Consider the following 18,828-nt stretch of genomic DNA (forward strand, 5'->3'; position numbering starts at 1 on the left):
TGATGCGCTCTACTAATCATCTGACTGTTGCAGCCAATCAAAGGCTTCAACACCCCTGCTGACTTCAAAACAGAGCAGGCATCATTATCTGTGTGCAGTGTCAGGTTTCTTATATGCACTTTACACGGGGTGGGGTTCCCATCTGGAAGATAACACAATGCACAGTCAGGAGATGTGTGACAGTCTAGTGGCAGTGGAAGCACAGTATAGAACATGATGGACAGGCAGGCAGAAGATGTCCGGTTGTGAAGGGCCAAGACTGGCAGCAGCACAGTGTACAGCATAATAGACCTGCAGACAATGTGTGGCCGTCTAGTGGCAGTGTTAACAGCACAGCAGCATAGTCTAGAACATGATGGAAGGCAGCAGCAGTACAGAATAGAACATGATCGACAAGCAAGAGATGACTGATTGTGTAGAGCAGCAGAACATGATTGACCTGCGGGCAGATGTTATAGCCAATCTATTCACTGACATCTGCTGAAGGTGTATGAAAATCTTCACTGATATATGTCTGATACATGTTTGCAAAAAAAAATCTTGCCTGCTCGGGTGTGACAAAGTTACTGACTACCCTTTACTATAGTACACCCACGGAAACTTCACAAATATTTGCCTTTGGCTCAGTTTGCAGGCTTAAGGCCCCGTCACACATAGCGAGATCGCTGCTGAGTCACAAGTTTTGTGATGCAACAGCGACCTCCATAGCGATCTCGCTATGTGTGACACGTACCAGCGACCAGGCCCCTGCTGTGAGATCGCTGGTCGTGTCGGAATGGCCTGGACCGTTTTTTGGTCGTTGAGGTCCCGCTGACATCGCTGAATCGGTGTGTGTGACACCGATCCAGCGATGTCTTCACTGGTAACCAGGGTAAACATCGGGTTACTAAGCGCAGGGCCGCGCTTAGTAACCCGATGTTTACCCTGGTTACCAGCGTAAATGTAAAAAAAAAACAAACAGTACATACTCACCATCTGATGTCCGTCAGGTCCCTTGCCGTCTGCTTCCTGCTCTGACTGAGTGCCGCCGTACAGTGAGAGCAGATCACAGCAGTGACGTCACCGCTGCGCTCTGCTCTCACTGTACGGCCGGATCTCAGTCAGAGCAGGAAGCAGACGGCAAGGGACCTGACGGACACCGAAAGGCGAGTATGTACTGTTTGTTTTTTTTGGTAACCAGGGTAAACATCGGGTTACTAAGCGCGGCCCTGTGCTTAGTAACCCGATGTTTACCCTGGTTACCCGGGTGCTGCAGGGGGACTTCGGCATCGTTGAAGACAGTTTCAACGATGCCGAAGTCGTTCCCCTGATCGTTGGTCGCTGCAGAGAGCTGTCTGCGTGACAGCTCCCCAGCGACCACACAGCGACAAAACAGCGACGCTGCAGCGATCAGCATCGTTGTCTGTATCGCTGCAGCGTCGCTGTGTGTGACGGGGCCTTTAGGGTCAGGTCTCAAGGAATCGACTAGAGAATGCACAGTCCATATGATTAACCCTGGCTGTTCAGGCGGAGCATCTCTGTTTGCTAATGTGCATTACGCCGGATAAGTAGCTGATAAAACATTTGATCCATTGTCAGCAAATCAAGCAAGGGAGTCACGTAGATATCCATCTGCTGTTACCATGTTGTCACGAACCAGCACTCCACTGCCTCCAATCATCAGGACAATTAATTACACAACTGATGATTGATGGACGAGGCCGCGGCTGCTTCCACTACTCGGTCTGATATTGGGGAACTCACAGTGAATGTATGATATATACACATCCAATTCCAATTCACATAATAGATATATATTCCCTGGTACGGTCACTGCCATCTCCACAATAACCCAAGGAAACTCGCTGCCACCACCAATCGTTTATACAGGTCGATCGGACACCAGTTGCAGGTACCGTATGGCTTCAGGGGTGCGGTTTAAAGAGCAAGAGGAACAGAGCTATTAAATGTTATATTTAATCCAAAAAGTAGGCCGTGATTATAAAAATATACAAAAGATATTACAAAAGAGGACTAAACAATACAGCTTATACAGTTACATGAAATAAAAAGGAATATGAAAGAATAGTACTAAACCTGTGGTCGCAGGAATGGCTCTGATCTTTTTGGAGGGAATCTCTCCTTTGATAATTGTGCAGAACTACAGCGAACTGTATCTTCCAGGATTGAACAATGATAATAATCCAAAATCTGCAATTATTAGATAAGTCACACCCACGTACCTCTCATCGATGATCTCAGAGGGGGCTGATTAATGGGCTCTGGCTCCGGTTTGAAAAAAATTAATTGGCCCCCAACTTTCAGGATATCTGTCCACCTGGATGTCCTAGGCGGCGGAAGTACGTGTCTTCTCCTGTCATGTCCCAGTGCACTATATGAAAGAGTGGGTCCTGGCAGGGTGTTGGTGTTAGTGTTGTGTGGGCCTTGAGCCCGTGCATGCCGGCTTTAACCAGCTTTGAAACTGGTGTTGGCTGGCCAGGACCACACATTTCACTTTCACAGACTAATAAAGGAGACTTCCATTCAAACATGGGGACTTTACTGAACTTGATAAGGGTTATGTACATGGGATGGTGGGTACAAAGGCTTAACAGTAGGAAGCCTTTCCATTCCCAATGTACTGTATCCTTCCTCGTAGGCTGCTCCTGGACTCTATCTTATCGGTTTCGTCTCTACGTCACCACAACCCAGCTTCTAGGCCACGATTCTGATCAGCGAGTTTCTCGTTACCCGATCAACGGTTCCGCGTCCTATCACTATGGACGCCCTGGATCTACCACTCGGGATCTCCCACTGGTGCCACGCTCTCAGTCCTCTTTAGGCCCATTACCTTCAGGACTAGCAAGCTCCCAGGATTCTCATCACTGGGCATCTTATCCATTAATTCCTTCTGGAAGGTTTCTTGGTCTCGTCAGTAACTCTGTTTAGGATCTTTCTATTCTTCGCTCCAGTCGCTTCATTGGAGCACTGGACACTTGTGGCTCTCCAAACTCCTAACTAACTCTATCTAGGAAGCACAGTCCTGTCCCTATCACTAAGCCCTCTCCCTGTGGGCTAGTCCCAGCACTTAACTATTTCCCACCCTGTTGTTTTTCTTCAAGGTGGAAAATGTTTGCATCATGTCCATATCCTTACACATCAAACAGCTGAGCGAGGTCATTGTCCTGAACTGTGGATAAGAACTTGTAGCTTTTAGCACAACCAGAAGATTCTATGTCCCATTGAATGTCTGGAGAGTTACCATCCCCCATAATAATATACCCGTTCTATAGATCTAAATACCATCCATAATTCACAGATTATAAAAACAATCCCTCAGTATACAGCAGTGGGAAAGTCATAAAGTATGAGACGTGACTGATTGTCTGGATGTGTCACTTACTGGACCGGACGGCGCTCTGTTGCCATTTTATCATTAAACTTTTTTTTATCCTTTCAGCACAAGATCGGCAGCAGCTAAATCACTCTTAAAAGAGTCCCGCCGAAAATTAAGAAAGTCCCGCCGGAGATTAGAAACGTCCCCAGTAAAATTAGAAATGCCCTCCCTGAACATTAATGTCTACCCCAAGAGCTGGGACCCTGAGGCCATGCCGGAGATCGGCTGTAAGGTAATGTGCGGAGCCCCTATGACGTGTGAATGGAGGACAAGGGACAGGAGGGGTCACGTATCTTCTTCTATCCTCTGTAGAAAGTTCTTGTCTCAGACACATCCAGCGAGTTCTCGGAAATCGTCAGCAGCTTCTCCAAGACGGTCAGTAGGCACGAGGTGAAGAAGATATGGCGTCTCCAGAACCCATCTCTGTGGCAGGTGTTCCAGTGGTACGTCCACTCTTCACCCTCACATCGGGAGGGGAGTTAATATGGGCCCCAGGAAGGGAGAAGTAGATTATAAGAGGCAGCGCTGTACTAGGAAGCTCATGATTGTCCCATCCCTTCACTATGGGTGGCAGTGCCTTACAGATAGAGAATGTCCCTGCTCTCCGTGGCCCCATCCCTTCACTATGGGTGGCAGGACCTTACAGATAGAGGATGTCTGCGCTCTCAGTGGCCCCATCCTTTCTCTATGGGTGGAGGGCCTTATAGATAGAGGATGTCCCTGCTCTCCATGGCCCCATTCTTTCACTATGGGTGACAGGACCTTACAGATAGAGGATGTCTCTGCTCTCCATGGCCCCATCCCTTCACTATGGGTGGCAGGACCTTGCAGATAGAGGATGTCCCTGCTCTCCGTGGCCCCATCCCTTCACTATGGGTGGCAGGACCTTACAGATAGAGGATGTCTCTGCTCTCCATGGCCCCATCCCTTCACTATGGCTGTCAGGACCTTGCAGATAGAGGATGTCCCTGCTCTCCGTGGCCCCATCCCTTCACTATGGGTGGCAGGACATTACAGATAGAGCATGTCCCTGCTCTCCATGGCCCCATCCCTTCACTATGGGTGGCAGGACCTTACAGATAGAGGATGTCCCTGATCTCCATGGCCCCATCCCTTCACTATGGCTGTCAGGACCTTGCAGATAGAGGTTGTCCCTGCTCTCCGTGGCCCCATCCCTTCACTATGGGTGGCAGGACCTTACAGATAGAGGATGTCTCTGCTCTCCATGGCCCCATCCCTTCACTATGGGTGACAGGACCTTACAGATAGAGGATGTCCCTGCTCTCCATGGCCCCATTCTTTCACTATGGGTGACAGGACCTTACAGATAGAGGATGTCTCTGCTCTCCATGGCCCCATCCCTTCACTATGGGTGGCAGGACCTTACAGATAGAGGATGTCTCTGCTCTCCATGGCCCCATCCCTTCACTATGGGTGGCAGGACCTTACAGATAGAGGATGTCCCTGCTCTCCATGGCCCCATTCTTTCACTATGGGTGACAGGACCTTACAGATAGAGGATGTCTCTGCTCTCCATGGCCCCATCCCTTCACTATGGGTGGCAGGACCTTACAGATAGAGGATGTCTCTGCTCTCCATGGCCCCATCCCTTCACTATGGGTGGCAGGACCTTACAGATAGAGGATGTCTCTGCTCTCCATGGCCCCATCCCTTCACTATGGGTGGCAGGACCTTACAGATAGAGGATGTCTCTGCTCTCCATGGCCCCATCCCTTCACTATGGGTGGCAGTGCCTTACAGATAGAGAATGTCCCTGCTCTCCGTGGCCCCATCCCTTCACTATGGGTGGCAGGACCTTACAGATAGAGGATGTCTGCGCTCTCAGTGGCCCCATCCTTTCTCTATGGGTGGAGAGCCTTATAGATAGAGGATGTCCCTGCTCTCCATGGCCCCATTCTTTCACTATGGGTGACAGGACCTTACAGATAGAGGATGTCTCTGCTCTCCATGGCCCCATCCCTTCACTATGGGTGGCAGGACCTTGCAGATAGAGGATGTCCCTGCTCTCCGTGGCCCCATCCCTTCACTATGGGTGGCAGGACCTTACAGATAGAGGATGTCTCTGCTCTCCATGGCCCCATCCCTTCACTATGGCTGTCAGGACCTTGCAGATAGAGGATGTCCCTGCTCTCCGTGGCCCCATCCCTTCACTATGGGTGGCAGGACATTACAGATAGAGCATGTCCCTGCTCTCCATGGCCCCATCCCTTCACTATGGGTGGCAGGACCTTACAGATAGAGGATGTCCCTGATCTCCATGGCCCCATCCCTTCACTATGGCTGTCAGGACCTTGCAGATAGAGGATGTCCCTGCTCTCCGTGGCCCCATCCCTTCACTATGGGTGGCAGGACCTTACAGATAGAGGATGTCTCTGCTCTCCATGGCCCCATCCCTTCACTATGGGTGACAGGACCTTACAGATAGAGGATGTCCCTGCTCTCCATGGCCCCATTCTTTCACTATGGGTGACAGGACCTTACAGATAGAGGATGTCTCTGCTCTCCATGGCCCCATCCCTTCACTATGGGTGGCAGGACCTTACAGATAGAGGATGTCTCTGCTCTCCATGGCCCCATCCCTTCACTATGGGTGGCAGGACCTTACAGATAGAGGATGTCCCTGCTCTCCATGGCCCCATTCTTTCACTATGGGTGACAGGACCTTACAGATAGAGGATGTCTCTGCTCTCCATGGCCCCATCCCTTCACTATGGGTGGCAGGACCTTACAGATAGAGGATGTCTCTGCTCTCCATGGCCCCATCCCTTCACTATGGGTGGCAGGACCTTACAGATAGAGGATGTCTCTGCTCTCCATGGCCCCATCCCTTCACTATGGGTGGCAGGACCTTACAGATAGAGGATGTCTCTGCTCTCCATGGCCCCATCCCTTCACTATGGGTGGCAGGACCTTACAGATAGAGGAGGTCCCTGCTCTCCGTGGCCCCATCCCTTCACTATGGGTGGCAGGACCTTACAGATAGAGGATGTCCCTGCTCTCGGTGGCCCCATCCCTTCACTATGGGTGGCAGGACCTTACAGATAGAGGATGTCCCTGCTCTCGTGGCCCCATCCCTTCACTATGGGTGGCAGGACCTTACAGATAGATGATGTCCCTGCTCTCGGTGGCCCCATCCCTTCACTATGGGTGGCAGGACCTTACAGATAGAGGATGTCTCTGCTCTCCATGGCCCCATCCCTTCACTATGGGTGGCAGGACCTTACAGATAGAGGATGTCTCTGCTCTAGGTGGCCCCATCCCTTCACTATGGGTGGCAGGACCTTACAGATAGAGGATGTCCCTCCTCTCGGTGGCCCCATCCCTTCACTATGGGTGGCAGGACCTTACAGACAGAGGAACGTCTTGTTGAAAGGGATCCTATTTCTTTAATTTTATGTATTTTTTTGTCATTTTGTTTTTAAGGCAAAAGGAACAGATGAAAAAAGTCAATCAGGGACAAGATGTGAAGGAAATGCAATTGTTTCATGGCACAGACAGTACGCATATCGATGACATCTGTGATCAGAATTTTGATTGGCGCATCTGTGGCACCCACGGCATTGTGTATGGGCAAGGTAGGAAGCAGCATCCAAATAAATGCTCTGATTGTTGGACTGTTTTTTTTCCTTGGAAAGTGAAGATGCTGAGCGACCTTCAATGGTTATATTCAAGATAACCATTGAATAGGGGATAACTTACTGGTCCCAGTGCTGGCACCCCTGAGATCCCAAGAACAGGAGTCTGTGGCCTATGGACCAGACTCTGCAGTGTTCCTTTCTAAAAGAATCAGAGGTACACATCCTGACCTTTTGCTCCATTCATTGTATATGTGGCACTGGATATAGCGCAGCACTATACTCAAATTTCCCAGTTACAGATGACACATTGCCTTTGTATTTTAAGCAAAAAGATATATATTCATTTTTATCTTTTATAATTTAAAAATTACAAAAAAGGAAAATGGGCCAGTGCAAAAGTTTGGGCACCTTGTATGGTTAGTATCTAGTACCACCCCTTTTGTATGTACCACAGCTTGTAAACGCTTTTTATAGCCAGACAAGAGTCTTCCTATTCTTGTGTGAGGGATTTTCCTCCCTTCTTCCTTGGAGAATTCCTCCAGTTCTGTGAGATTTCTGGGGTGTCTTCCATCCTCTGCTATTTTGAGGTCTCGCCACAGATTTTTAATGATGTTCAGATCATGGGACTGTGAGGGCCATTGTAAAACCTTCATCTTGCGGCTTTTGAGGTCTATTGTGGATTGTGACGTGTGTTTAGGATCATTCTCCATTTGTAGAAGCCATCCTCTTCCTCTTGTCACCTTCAGCTTTTGTAGAGATGGTGTTATGCTTGCATCAAGAATTTGTTGAAATCTCATTGAATCCATTCTTCCCTCTACCTGTGAAATGTTCCCCGTGACATTATTATTATTATTATTATTTATATAGCACCGTTGATTCCATGGTGCTGTACATGAGAAGGGGTTACATACAAGTTACAGATATCACTTACAGTAAACTAACAATGACAGACTGATACAGAGGGGCGAGGACCCTGCCCTTGTGGGCTTATATTCTACAGGATTATGGGGAAGGAGACAATAGGTTGAGGGTTGCAGGAGCTCCGGTGTTGGTGAGGCGGTAGCTCCGGTAGTGGTGAGGAGGCAGCGGGGTCAGTGCAGGCTGTAGGCTTTTTTGAAGAGTTGGGTTTTCAGGTTCTGTCTGAAGGATCTGAATGTTATTGATAATCGGATGTGTTGGGGCAGAGAATTCCAGAGGATGGGGGATATTCTGGAGAAGTCTTGGAGGCAGTTGGGTGAGGAACGAATAAGTGTGGAGGAGAGAAGGAGGTCTTGGGAGAACCGGAGATTGCGTGAGGGAAGATATCGGGAGATTAGTTCAGAGATATATGGAGGAGACAGGTTATGGATGGCTTTGTAGGTCAGTATTGGTAATTAGAACTGGATACGCTGAGGGAATGGGAGCCAGTGAAGAGATTTGCAGAGGGGAGAAGTGGAGGAGTAGCGAGGAGAGAGATGAATTAGTCGGGCAGCAGAGTTTAGGTTGGACTGAATAGGTGCAAGGGTGTTATCAGGGAGGCCGCAGAAAAGGATGTTGCAGTAGTCAAGGCGGGAGATGATGAGGGCATGCACAAGCATTTTAGTAGATTGACGGTTGAGGAAAGGACGGATTATAGAGATATTTTTGAGCTGGAGGCGACAGGAGGTGGAGAGAGCTTGGATGTGGATGTCCCTTGAAGGACAGGGCAGAGTCAAGGGTTACTCCGAGGCAGCAGACTTCCGGTACGGGGGAAAGCGTGATGTCATTAATAGCGATAGATAGGTCAGGTAAGGAAGATCTATGAGATGGAGGGAAGATGAGGAGTTCAGATTTGTCCACATTGAGTTTGAGGAAGCGAGAGGAGAAGAAGGAGGATATGGCTGATAGACACTCTGGGATTCTGGACAGCAGAGAGGTGACGTCTGGGCCAGAGAGGTAAATCTGAGTGTCATCAGCATAAAGGTGGTACTGGAATCCATGGGACTTTATGAGTTGTCCCAGGTCAAGGGTATAGATTGAGAAGAGTAGGGGTCCTAGAACAGAGCCTTGGGGGACTCCAACAGAGAGAGGGTGGGATGAGGAGGTAGTGTGGGAGTGGGAGACGCTGAATGTGCGTTTAGAAAGGTATGAGGAGATCCAGGATGGGCAAGGTCTTTGATGCCAAAGGAAGAGAGGATCAGTAGTAGGAGGCAGTGGTCAACTGTGTCGAAGGCAGAGGATAGGTCTAGAAGGAGGAGTATAGAGTATTGTCCGTTAGCTTTGGCTGTAAGTAGGTCATTGGTAATTTTTGGTCAGGGCAATTTCAGTGGAATGATGGGGGCGGAAACCAGATTGTAGATTGACAAAGAGCAAGTTAGATGAGAGGTGGGAGTGTCACGCCCTACAGATGGGTCTATCGGGTGGACCCTCTGGACCGCAAATACAGCGGTTGCTGATACCAGGAAGGGAGAGCCAGACCAAGAAAGCAGGTTCAAAAGGTTTATTGTAAAGTAATACAAATACTAGGGGAGACTCCCCAAAGGAGGGCCACAGGACCACAACACCAGGGTGCCTCTAAGGAGTCCAAGGCTTGGAGTGACCCCTATACAGGGATTTCCCCTTGACCACCAATAGAGGGTCCGATGAAGCAGACACCTGTGTTAAACCGACCTAGGAGGCTGGGGAGAAATGAACTGAAAAGACAGGGCAGAACGTGGAACTAGGAAGCAGGCTGAAGACTGCAGGGAATCGTCCAGGATCCAGGACACAGGATGCCGAGAAGGCCAGACACGATCCTAGGGGAAAAAGGAACACAGAGTAAGGCAGGCAAACTGGATTGGTAAGCATAGCAGGACAAGACCTGGAGCAGCAACTTCAGGATAATAGAAGTTGCCCAGGCGGAGTCCAGGAGTGACTGAGATCCTTTTATCCCTCCAGCCTGCAGGTGATAGGCCGGGAGGAGGGGCAGTGAGTAGGAACGGGCTGGCCGTTTAAGAAGCCAGAGAGCTGGCCTGCCCGCCCCCTATGCACTCCCTAGGAGAGGGAGAGGAACGAGGAAGTGCAGCAGACATGGGAGCAAGGACCCGGGCAGCATGTCTGCAGGGATGGACCCCGGAGCGCCGGCGGATGACCGGAGCGTGACCCTGCTGGCTCAGGACAGAACCGGAGGAGGTAAGAACAGGCGGGGAAGAGAAAGTAGGTGCCCCGGACCGCGAGGTGGTGACAGTACCCCCCCCTCCAGGCCCCCCCGGGCGGCGACTGGCAAGGAACCGGCGTAGGAGACGAGGAGCATGGATGTTGCCCTCCGGTTCCCAGGACCTCTCCTCAGGACCAAACCCCTTCCAGTCGACCAGGTACCATGTGGCACGCCCTCTCTTCTTCACGTCCAGAATGGCACTGACCTCATACTCGTCATTGGCCGATATAGGAGGAGGACGCTCTCCCGGATCCTGGGAGAAGCGGTTGAGGATCACAGGCTTGAGGAGGGAACGGTGGAAAGAATTATGTATTCGCAGAGAAGGAGGCAGTCGTAGCTGATAGCACACATCGTTGAGTCTCCGGGACACCTCGAACGGTCCGATGTACCGAGGTCCGAGCTTGAAGGAGGGCACCTTAAGGCGGACGTACTTGGCTGATAACCATACCTTGTCACCCGGTTGAAACATCTGGGCATCAAGTCTTCTTTTGTCGGCATGGTCCTTCATACGCTGGGATGCTTTCTCAAGAGCTACACGAGTCTTGTTCCAGATGTCGGCGAAGTCACGAGCCACGGCCTCTGCTGCAGGATTGGTAGTAGCGATGTCCAAGGGGGTCGGGATCCTCGGGTGCTGCCCATATACAATAAAGAATGGAGTGTTACGTGAAGACTCACCAACATGATTATTGTACGAGAACTCCGCCCAAGGCAGTAGGGACGTCCAGTTGTCGTGGTGTGCGTTGACAAAGTGCCGTAGATAACCTGCCAACACCTGGTTTACCCGTTCCACCTGTCCATTAGTCTGTGGATGATAAGCCGAAGAGAAGTCCAAGGTAATATCGAGTTTCCTGCAGAGAGACCGCCAGAATCGGGACACGAATTGAACTCCCCTATCGGAAACAATGTTGGAGGGTAACCCATGCAACCGGAGGATATGTAGAACAAACAACTCGGCCAGCTTGGGTGCCGAAGGAAGACCAGGCAGAGAAACGAAGTGACCCATCTTGGAAAATCTGTCCACCACGACCCAGATGACAGTATTCCCGGAGGATGCAGGAAGATCCGTGATGAAGTCCATCGCAATGTGTTGCCATGGTTTTGATGGTACAGGCAAGGGCAAGAGTTGACCGGCGGGAAGCCGTTTGGGGGTCTTGTTGCAGGCACAGGAAGAACAGGCAGAGACGTAGTCTGTCACCTCTTGACGCATCCCAGGCCACCAGTAGTACCGGCCGATCAACTGTAGGGTCTTAGTCAGACCCGCGTGCCCAGCTAGTAAGGAGGAATGTCCCCAGCGGAGGATGCGTTCTCGATTAGGTTCAGGCACCAGCGTCTTCCCTGGGGGTACCTGCGACAGTCGGAGCGGTGCAACCATGATCACCTTGGATGGATCGATGATGGGACGAGGTTCCTCCTCATGATCGTCGGTAAGAAAAGAGCGGGAGAGGGCGTCAGCCTTGACATTCTTATCTGCGGGACGAAAATGAAGACGGTAATCAAACCGAGCAAAGAATAAAGACCAACGGGCCTGGCGAGGATTGAGCCTCTGGGCAGAGTGGAGATAGGCCAAGTTCTTGTGGTCAGTGTAGATCACCACCGGGTGCACTGCTCCCTCTAGGAGGTAACGCCACTCCTCCAAGGCCATTTTGATGGCAAGCAACTCACGGTCACCAATGGAGTAATTCCGCTCACAGGGGGAAAAGGCCTTCGAAAAGAAGCCGCAAGAGACCTTACGTCCGGAGGCGGCTCTCTGCGTGAGGACGGCCCCGGCACCAGTGGAGGATGCGTCCACCTCCAGAAAGAACTGCTTCTCAGCGACGGGCCTGTGCAGGGCTGGTGCGGAGGAGAAGGCCCGTTTGAGTGCCTGGAAGGAGCACTCAGCCTCTGGAGCCCATCCATTAGCAGGTGTTCCCTTGCGTGTGAGTGCAGTGAGGGGTTTGACCAGATCCGAGAAGTGCGGGATAAACTGCCGGTAGTAGTTGGCGAATCCCAAGAAGCGCTGGATGGCTTTGATCCCGACCGGCCGAGGCCAGTTCATGATGGCCGACACCTTATCAGGATCCATCTCCAGCCCAGAGTCAGAGACGATGTATCCAAGGAACGGCAGAGAAGACCGCTCGAAGAGGCATTTCTCATACTTGGCGTACAAGCGGTTCTCCCGTAATCGAAGGAGAACTCGTCGGACGTCTCTTCTGTGTGTGGGTAGGTCTGGGGAGAAAACCAAGATGTCATCTAGGTATACCACAACACATACGTACAGCAAGTCACGGAAGACGTCGTTCACGAACTCCTGGAAGACGGCTGGTGCATTGCACAGTCCGAAGGGCATCACCCGGTATTCGAAGTGACCATCACGGGTGTTGAAGGCGGTTTTCCACTCGTCACCGGCCCGGATGCGGACAAGGTTGTAAGCCCCTCGCAGGTCCAGCTTGGTGAACAACCGGGCTCCCCGGAGCCGATCGAAGAGTTCTGGAATAAGAGGCAGAGGGTACTTATTCTTTACCGTGATGGCGTTTAATCCACGGTAGTCAATGCAAGGACGCAAAGACCCGTCCTTCTTTTTCACGTAGAAGAACCCGGCTCCGACAGGGGATGTGGACCTCTGGATGAATCCCCGAGCCAAGCTGTCTGTGACGTATTCTGACATCGCCTGGGTCTCAGCAGGGGACAGTGGGTAGATTCGTCCTGTAGGAAAAGAGGCACCTGGAACCAAATCGATGGGACAATCATAAGGCCTGTGCGGGGGCAAGACCTCTGCTTCTCGTTTATCGAAGACGTCCGCATATGCCCAGTAGGCCTCCGGAAGTCCAGGCAAGGACGTAGGTGAGGGAGGCAAACGGATAGGCCGGACGGACAGCAGGCAATGGCTATGGCAGGCCGAACCCCAACGCTGGATCTCCCCACTTCGCCAGTCTATGACTGGCTCATGCATACGCAGCCATGGCAGACCGAGCAAGAAAGGTGGGGAGAGAGTGGGTAGCACGAGAAAGGCAATCCTCTCAGTATGGAGAGCTCCGATCTGAATCTCCACCTCACTGGTAATGCCCTCAACGGAGTCTTGTAGGGGTCTCCCATCAACGGAGGTAATGGTGCGGGGATGCTGCAGGGGGTGTATAGGGATGCCGAGGCGGAGAGCCATGTCTCGCTGAATAAAGTTACCTGCAGATCCCGAGTCCAAATACGCCAACTCTGAGAACCGCCTGTCACCAATTTTCACCTGTATGGAAACAGTTAATGGTAGAGAGGTATCACTCTCACCTAGGATGGCCTCTCTTACCTGTCCTAGGTGGAGGAGTTTTCCGGTCTTCTGGGACATTGCCGGCGGAAGTGGTTGGAGCCACCACAATAGAGACACAACCTCCGGGCGACTCTCTCCTCACGCTCCCGGGGACTCAGCCGGAGACGATCTACCTCCATGGGTTCGGGTGCTTTGGCAGACGAGGCGTTACCTGGTAACAAGGGCCTCTGTAAAGAGGGTGCCAATCGAGGTGGTCTTCTCTCCTGGGCTCTCTCCTTGGTGCGTTCTTGTAGGCGGCGGTCCATCCGGACGGCAAGGGAGATGTATTCGTCCAGGGTATCGGGGAGGTCTCGTACGGCAAGCTCGTCCTTCAGGCGACTGGATAACCCTCTCCGGAAGACACCGATCAGGGGCTCGTCAGACCAGCGAAGCTCCGAAGCCAAAGTGCGAAACTGTATGGCGTATTGGCCAACCGAGAGAGTACCTTGCTGTAAGCTGAACAACTCCTCCGTGGCCGAAGCCACTCGACCTGGCTCATCAAAGATCTTCCGGAAGGTGTCCAAGAAGGACCGCAGATCAGATACAATGGGGTCCTCTCTCTCCAGTAGTGGGTTGAACCAGGCCAAGGCCTCGCCCTCCAGGTGTGATGCCAGAAAGGCCACTTTCGCCACATCCGTAGGATATTGATGAGGGAGAAGCCTGAAATGCTGCTGGCATTGGTTGATGAAACCCCTGCACATTTTTGGATCCCCAGAGTACCTGGTGGGTTTGCAGAGACGAGGGGAAGAGAAGACGCCTCCTACGGCAACGGGATCCAACACGGGTGCAGTAACCGGGGCAGGAGGAGACCGCTGTAGATTCGAGAGCCGCTCGTCAACAGACGTCATGTACTCCAGCATCTGGGTCTGTATCCGTCCTTGTTGATCCAGCTCCTGATGTAGATCTGCAAGATGAGAGGAGTAAGATGCATCCACCCCCTGAGGGGAACCTAGACGGGCCTCCAGGGTCCGCATGAACACAACAACCTGTTCCTGGCTCTGGCGGAGACTAGCAAGCTCCCTCTGAGCATCGAACCTGGCATCAGCGGGGTCCATGGCCTGGGCAAAATCTGTCACGCCCTACAGATGGGTCTATCGGGTGGACCCTCTGGACCGCAAATACAGCGGTTGCTGATACCAGGAAGGGAGAGCCAGACCAAGAAAGCAGGTTCAAAAGGTTTATTGTAAAGTAATACAAATACTAGGGGAGACTCCCCAAAGGAGGGCCACAGGACCACAACACCAGGGTGCCTCTAAGGAGTCCAAGGCTTGGAGTGACCCCTATACAGGGATTTCCCCTTGACCACCAATAGAGGGTCCGATGAAGCAGACACCTGTGTTAAACCGACCTAGGAGGCTGGGGAGAAATGAACTGAAAAGACAGGGCAGAACGTGGAACTAGGAAGCAGGCTGAAGACTGCAGGGAATCGTCCAGGATCCAGGACACAGGATGCCGAGAAGGCCAGACACGATCCTAGGGGAAAAAGGAACACAGAGTAAGGCAGGCAAACTGGATTGGTAAGCATAGCAGGACAAGACCTGGAGCAGCAACTTCAGGATAATAGAAGTTGCCCAGGCGGAGTCCAGGAGTGACTGAGATCCTTTTATCCCTCCAGCCTGCAGGTGATAGGCCGGGAGGAGGGGCAGTGAGTAGGAACGGGCTGGCCGTTTAAGAAGCCAGAGAGCTGGCCTGCCCGCCCCCTATGCACTCCCTAGGAGAGGGAGAGGAACGAGGAAGTGCAGCAGACATGGGAGCAAGGACCCGGGCAGCATGTCTGCAGGGATGGACCCCGGAGCGCCGGCGGATGACCGGAGCGTGACCCTGCTGGCTCAGGACAGAACCGGAGGAGGTAAGAACAGGCGGGGAAGAGAAAGTAGGTGCCCCGGACCGCGAGGTGGTGACAGGGAGGAGAGTTCAGTGTGGACGTGCTGCTCCAGGAGTTTGGAAGCGAATGGGAGCAGCAATATTGGGCAATAGCTGGATATAGCAGTTGGATCGAGGGTTGGCTTTTTAAGGAAAGGCGTGATTGTGGCATGTTTGAAAGCAGAAGGGAAGGTGCCAGAAGTTAGTGATAGGTTGAAGAGGTGGGTTAGGGATGGGATAAGTGTGGTGGTGAGGTTGGGGAGGAGGTGGGAAGGCATGAGGTCCAGCGCACAGGTGGTGAGGTGCGATTTGGAGAGGAGACAGTTAAGCTCCTCTTCAGTGATGTTGGATAGGGAGGTTATGGGGGAAGGGCATTGGTCTGGTGTACAAAGGGGTTGTGGTGGTTGAACAAGAAAGACTTGCCTTGTTTGGTCGATCTTATTTTTGAAATGTGTGGCAAAGTACTTAGCAGAGATAAGGGAGGTCGTAGGGGGCAGTGGAGGGCAGAGGAGGGAGTTAAAAGTTTTGAATAACTGTTTGGGGTTGTAGGATAGGGAAGATACGAGGGTTGTGAAGTCGCCTGTTTAGAAGAGGTGAGGGCTGATTTGAAAGCGAGTGTTGCCTGTTTGAATGCAGTGAAATCATCTTGCGAATTTGTTTTCTTCCAATGCCGCTCTGCAACCCTGAACACTTGCCAGAGCTTTTTAGTGGTGTTATTGTGCCAGGGTTGTCTATTGATACGTCTCACTCTGCCATGAACGAGAGGGGCGACCGTGTCAAAAGCTGATGCGAGAGTGACAGGCATTGTAGAAAGCAGTGGCACTGTCTGTGTCGTGGAGTGAGGATATGGATGCCAGTGGTAGTATAGAGTCAGAGCGCGTGTGGGTGTCTAGGTGTGAGAGGTTTCTGTGAGAGTGCGCATGTTGCTGGACATGGGTGACAGGGGAGTAGGACAGGGATGAGAAAGTGATTAGATGGTGGTCAGATAGAGGGAGAGGGGAGGTTGGGAAGTTAGATAGAGAGCAGAGATGGGTGAAGATCAGGTCTAATGTATGTCCGTCTGTGTGGGTGGCTGGTGCGGAGGCAAGTGGGGTAATATTTGTGAGGTTGATGTCAGCTGTGTTATGGCTGCTGACATAAAGCCCACTAGTTTCTTGATAACCAGTCATGATAAAGCTGGCAACTGAGGGTTGCAGCCTGCAGCTGTCAGTTTTGCCTGCACTGGTTATCAAGAATAGAAGAGACCCCACGTAATTTTTTATTTATTTATTTATTTATAGTGCAGGAGCCGGCTGATGAATACTCCCATCAGCACTCGCTATTATCAGTGATAGCAGGCATAGGCTGATGGGAGTAGTACTCTTTCATCAGCCAATGCCTGTGACCGGCGGTAAACTTTGTACCCTCGGTCACAGCTGCTTGCTCACGCTGGCATCTGACAGCATGGAAGCCTCAGCTCTCTGACCGGCAGTAATAATCTTACCAACAATCAGAACCGCCGGTGTTTTTCATGCTGTCATCTGCACCCGATGTGATGTGCTGAAGACGAATAGCAGGAAGTCCATGTTCGGGGTCTGTGCCCGAACACTAAGTATTTGGTATAGACCTGAACTTTACTGTTCGGGTTCACCATTCTCTAGTTGAGAATTCTATTTATGGAACACTGCAGACACAGCGTCCTGGGTTCCAGAACTCCATTCTGGGGGTCGCACTATACTGGAAATAACCCTTAATCCTCGTGGTCAATCAGATGCCACCTGTGTAGACTCTATAGCCAGTAGACTGACCCCTTTACATTTGTGCTCTATTTTTCAAAAGCTAGAGGAAGCCCTGACATCCAGGTTAGTTACTTCGTTTGCAGTTATATCGGTGATCTATAAGCTTTTGCTATTGAGCCTTATACAGCTATATCTCCCTCCATGACTGGCCACCTCGGGTATCTGTCATGTGTGATATATTACTGACGCCATAACTCAGGAGTTTCTTGTAACCTGTCGTCATTCTCTCCATAGGAAGCTACTTTGCCCGAGACGCCTCGTACTCCCATGACTACTCCACACCAACGTCTAGCGGGGCGCGGGCGATGTTCGTAGCTCGGGTGCTGGTGGGAGACTACTTGACTGGAAACCCCCAAATGAAGCGCCCACCACTGAGACCCGGCAGCAGCTCGCAGTACTATGACTCCTGTGTGGACAACACCACTGATCCCTCCATCTTTGTGGTGTTCGAGAAGCATCAGATCTACCCGGAATATCTCCTGGAATATGAAGATCAGAAAAATTACTAAAATGCTAAATGTACAACTGTAAATTACATTACATCTATCACAGTCCATGCCAGAAGAGGAAGAAGGGTGGTAGATAGAGCCAATGGGGCCCTTCAGCTAGAGGACAGTGGGCATCGGGTGGCCCTTTTTACCTTGCACAGCACTAGTCCTTCGACTAGGTGGAAAGGGTTTTTTTATGTCCTTGAATTTTTTTCACTTATGGTATTTACCGATCAGGTTAATTGTTTTTATATTTTGATAGATCTGACTTTTCCGAACGCGGCGATATCACATATTTGTTTTTTTTTAAAACAATTTTAATATCTTTATTGTTCTGTCTCTGCCATCTAATTTGTTACCGCTGATTATCTGTTTGCATCATTTTCAGTTTTCTTATCCAGTATACAGCAACTGATATATTCATACCTTTATTTGTTTGTAGCGTTTTGGCTCCCTCTAGCGGTCAGAGTCATGTTCACACTTCTATTTCTGTTTTTTCTATTTTTCCATGTCTGATTCTCCTCCCCCTTTGCAAAGCATTATGGTAGCTCAGCCTCCATCTCCCTCCATTTTCTTTTCACTTCCTTCAGTCTGCTTTCAAGGAAAGACGCTTTCACTTCATCGATTGCATTGCCGGTATGTCTTTATGCTTTCTGTAGATAATTTCTGCTCTATATTAGCCTAGCTTAGTCAGTTGTACTCCTAGTTCAGTTACTAGCTTTCTAAATGTTTATGCAGAATGTACATCATGTGTAGTATGTGTATTCTTCTATACCATGCACTGATTGTATGTATATCATTGTTTACAGTTTCACCGCGTCAATGTACGACTACGTTTAATAAAGCACAGACTCAACCACAGTCTCCTTAATGGACTCCGGTAGAGCGGTTTAGCTGCCTGTATAGCTACACGAGCCTGCCTCATTAAGTGAGGACAGAACATTTATTTTCAATGGGGGAAAGAGGGGTGATTTGAACTTTTTTCATATTTTGTGAAACTTTCTTTTACTTTTCACTGTTATTGTTAGCTCTTTTAGGGGACTTGTAGATGTGATTCTTCAATCACTTCTGCTATATACAGCGATGCCACAGCATCACTGTATATACCAAAAATCACAGTCTCCTTCGAAGTACAGCCACAGGCAGGGTTTTCAAGGAGCTGCATAATGACAAGCACATGGGTCATCAGGTGACCCTGGCTGTTATGACAAACCATCAGCAACCCTGATCACGTCACAGGCACGCCGATGAGCAAAGAGAGTCGTTCATAAGTACAACTCATCCCGCAAAAAACTA

General features: G+C 50.7%; 1 protein-coding gene and 1 long non-coding RNA gene across 2 annotated transcripts in view; one reads left to right on the plus strand and one right to left on the minus strand.

The window, feature by feature from the left end:
- The window catches only part of LOC143777111 (zinc finger CCCH-type antiviral protein 1-like), a 42,920-nt gene extending 24,534 nt beyond the window's left edge, over nucleotides 1-18,386 (plus strand). Inside the window, exons 10-13 of the mRNA XM_077267143.1 lie at nucleotides 3,440-3,608; nucleotides 3,689-3,819; nucleotides 6,821-6,972; nucleotides 17,279-18,386. Of these exons, the coding sequence (XP_077123258.1) occupies nucleotides 3,440-3,608; nucleotides 3,689-3,819; nucleotides 6,821-6,972; nucleotides 17,279-17,553 (727 nt within the window). The 3' untranslated portion in view covers nucleotides 17,554-18,386. The remainder of the gene's footprint in view (nucleotides 1-3,439; nucleotides 3,609-3,688; nucleotides 3,820-6,820; nucleotides 6,973-17,278) is intronic.
- Nucleotides 9,419-14,033, minus strand: LOC143777121 (uncharacterized). Its single transcript, XR_013215973.1, has 2 exons — nucleotides 13,404-14,033; nucleotides 9,419-9,728 (listed from the first exon to the last, which is right to left on the minus strand). It is a non-coding gene; the product is annotated as an uncharacterized LOC143777121 (long non-coding RNA).
- Nucleotides 18,387-18,828: the final 442 nt, after the last annotated feature.

The sequence above is a fragment of the Ranitomeya variabilis genome, chromosome 5 (assembly GCF_051348905.1).
Source record: "Ranitomeya variabilis isolate aRanVar5 chromosome 5, aRanVar5.hap1, whole genome shotgun sequence".
In the NCBI taxonomy this organism is placed as follows: domain Eukaryota; kingdom Metazoa; phylum Chordata; class Amphibia; order Anura; family Dendrobatidae; genus Ranitomeya; species Ranitomeya variabilis.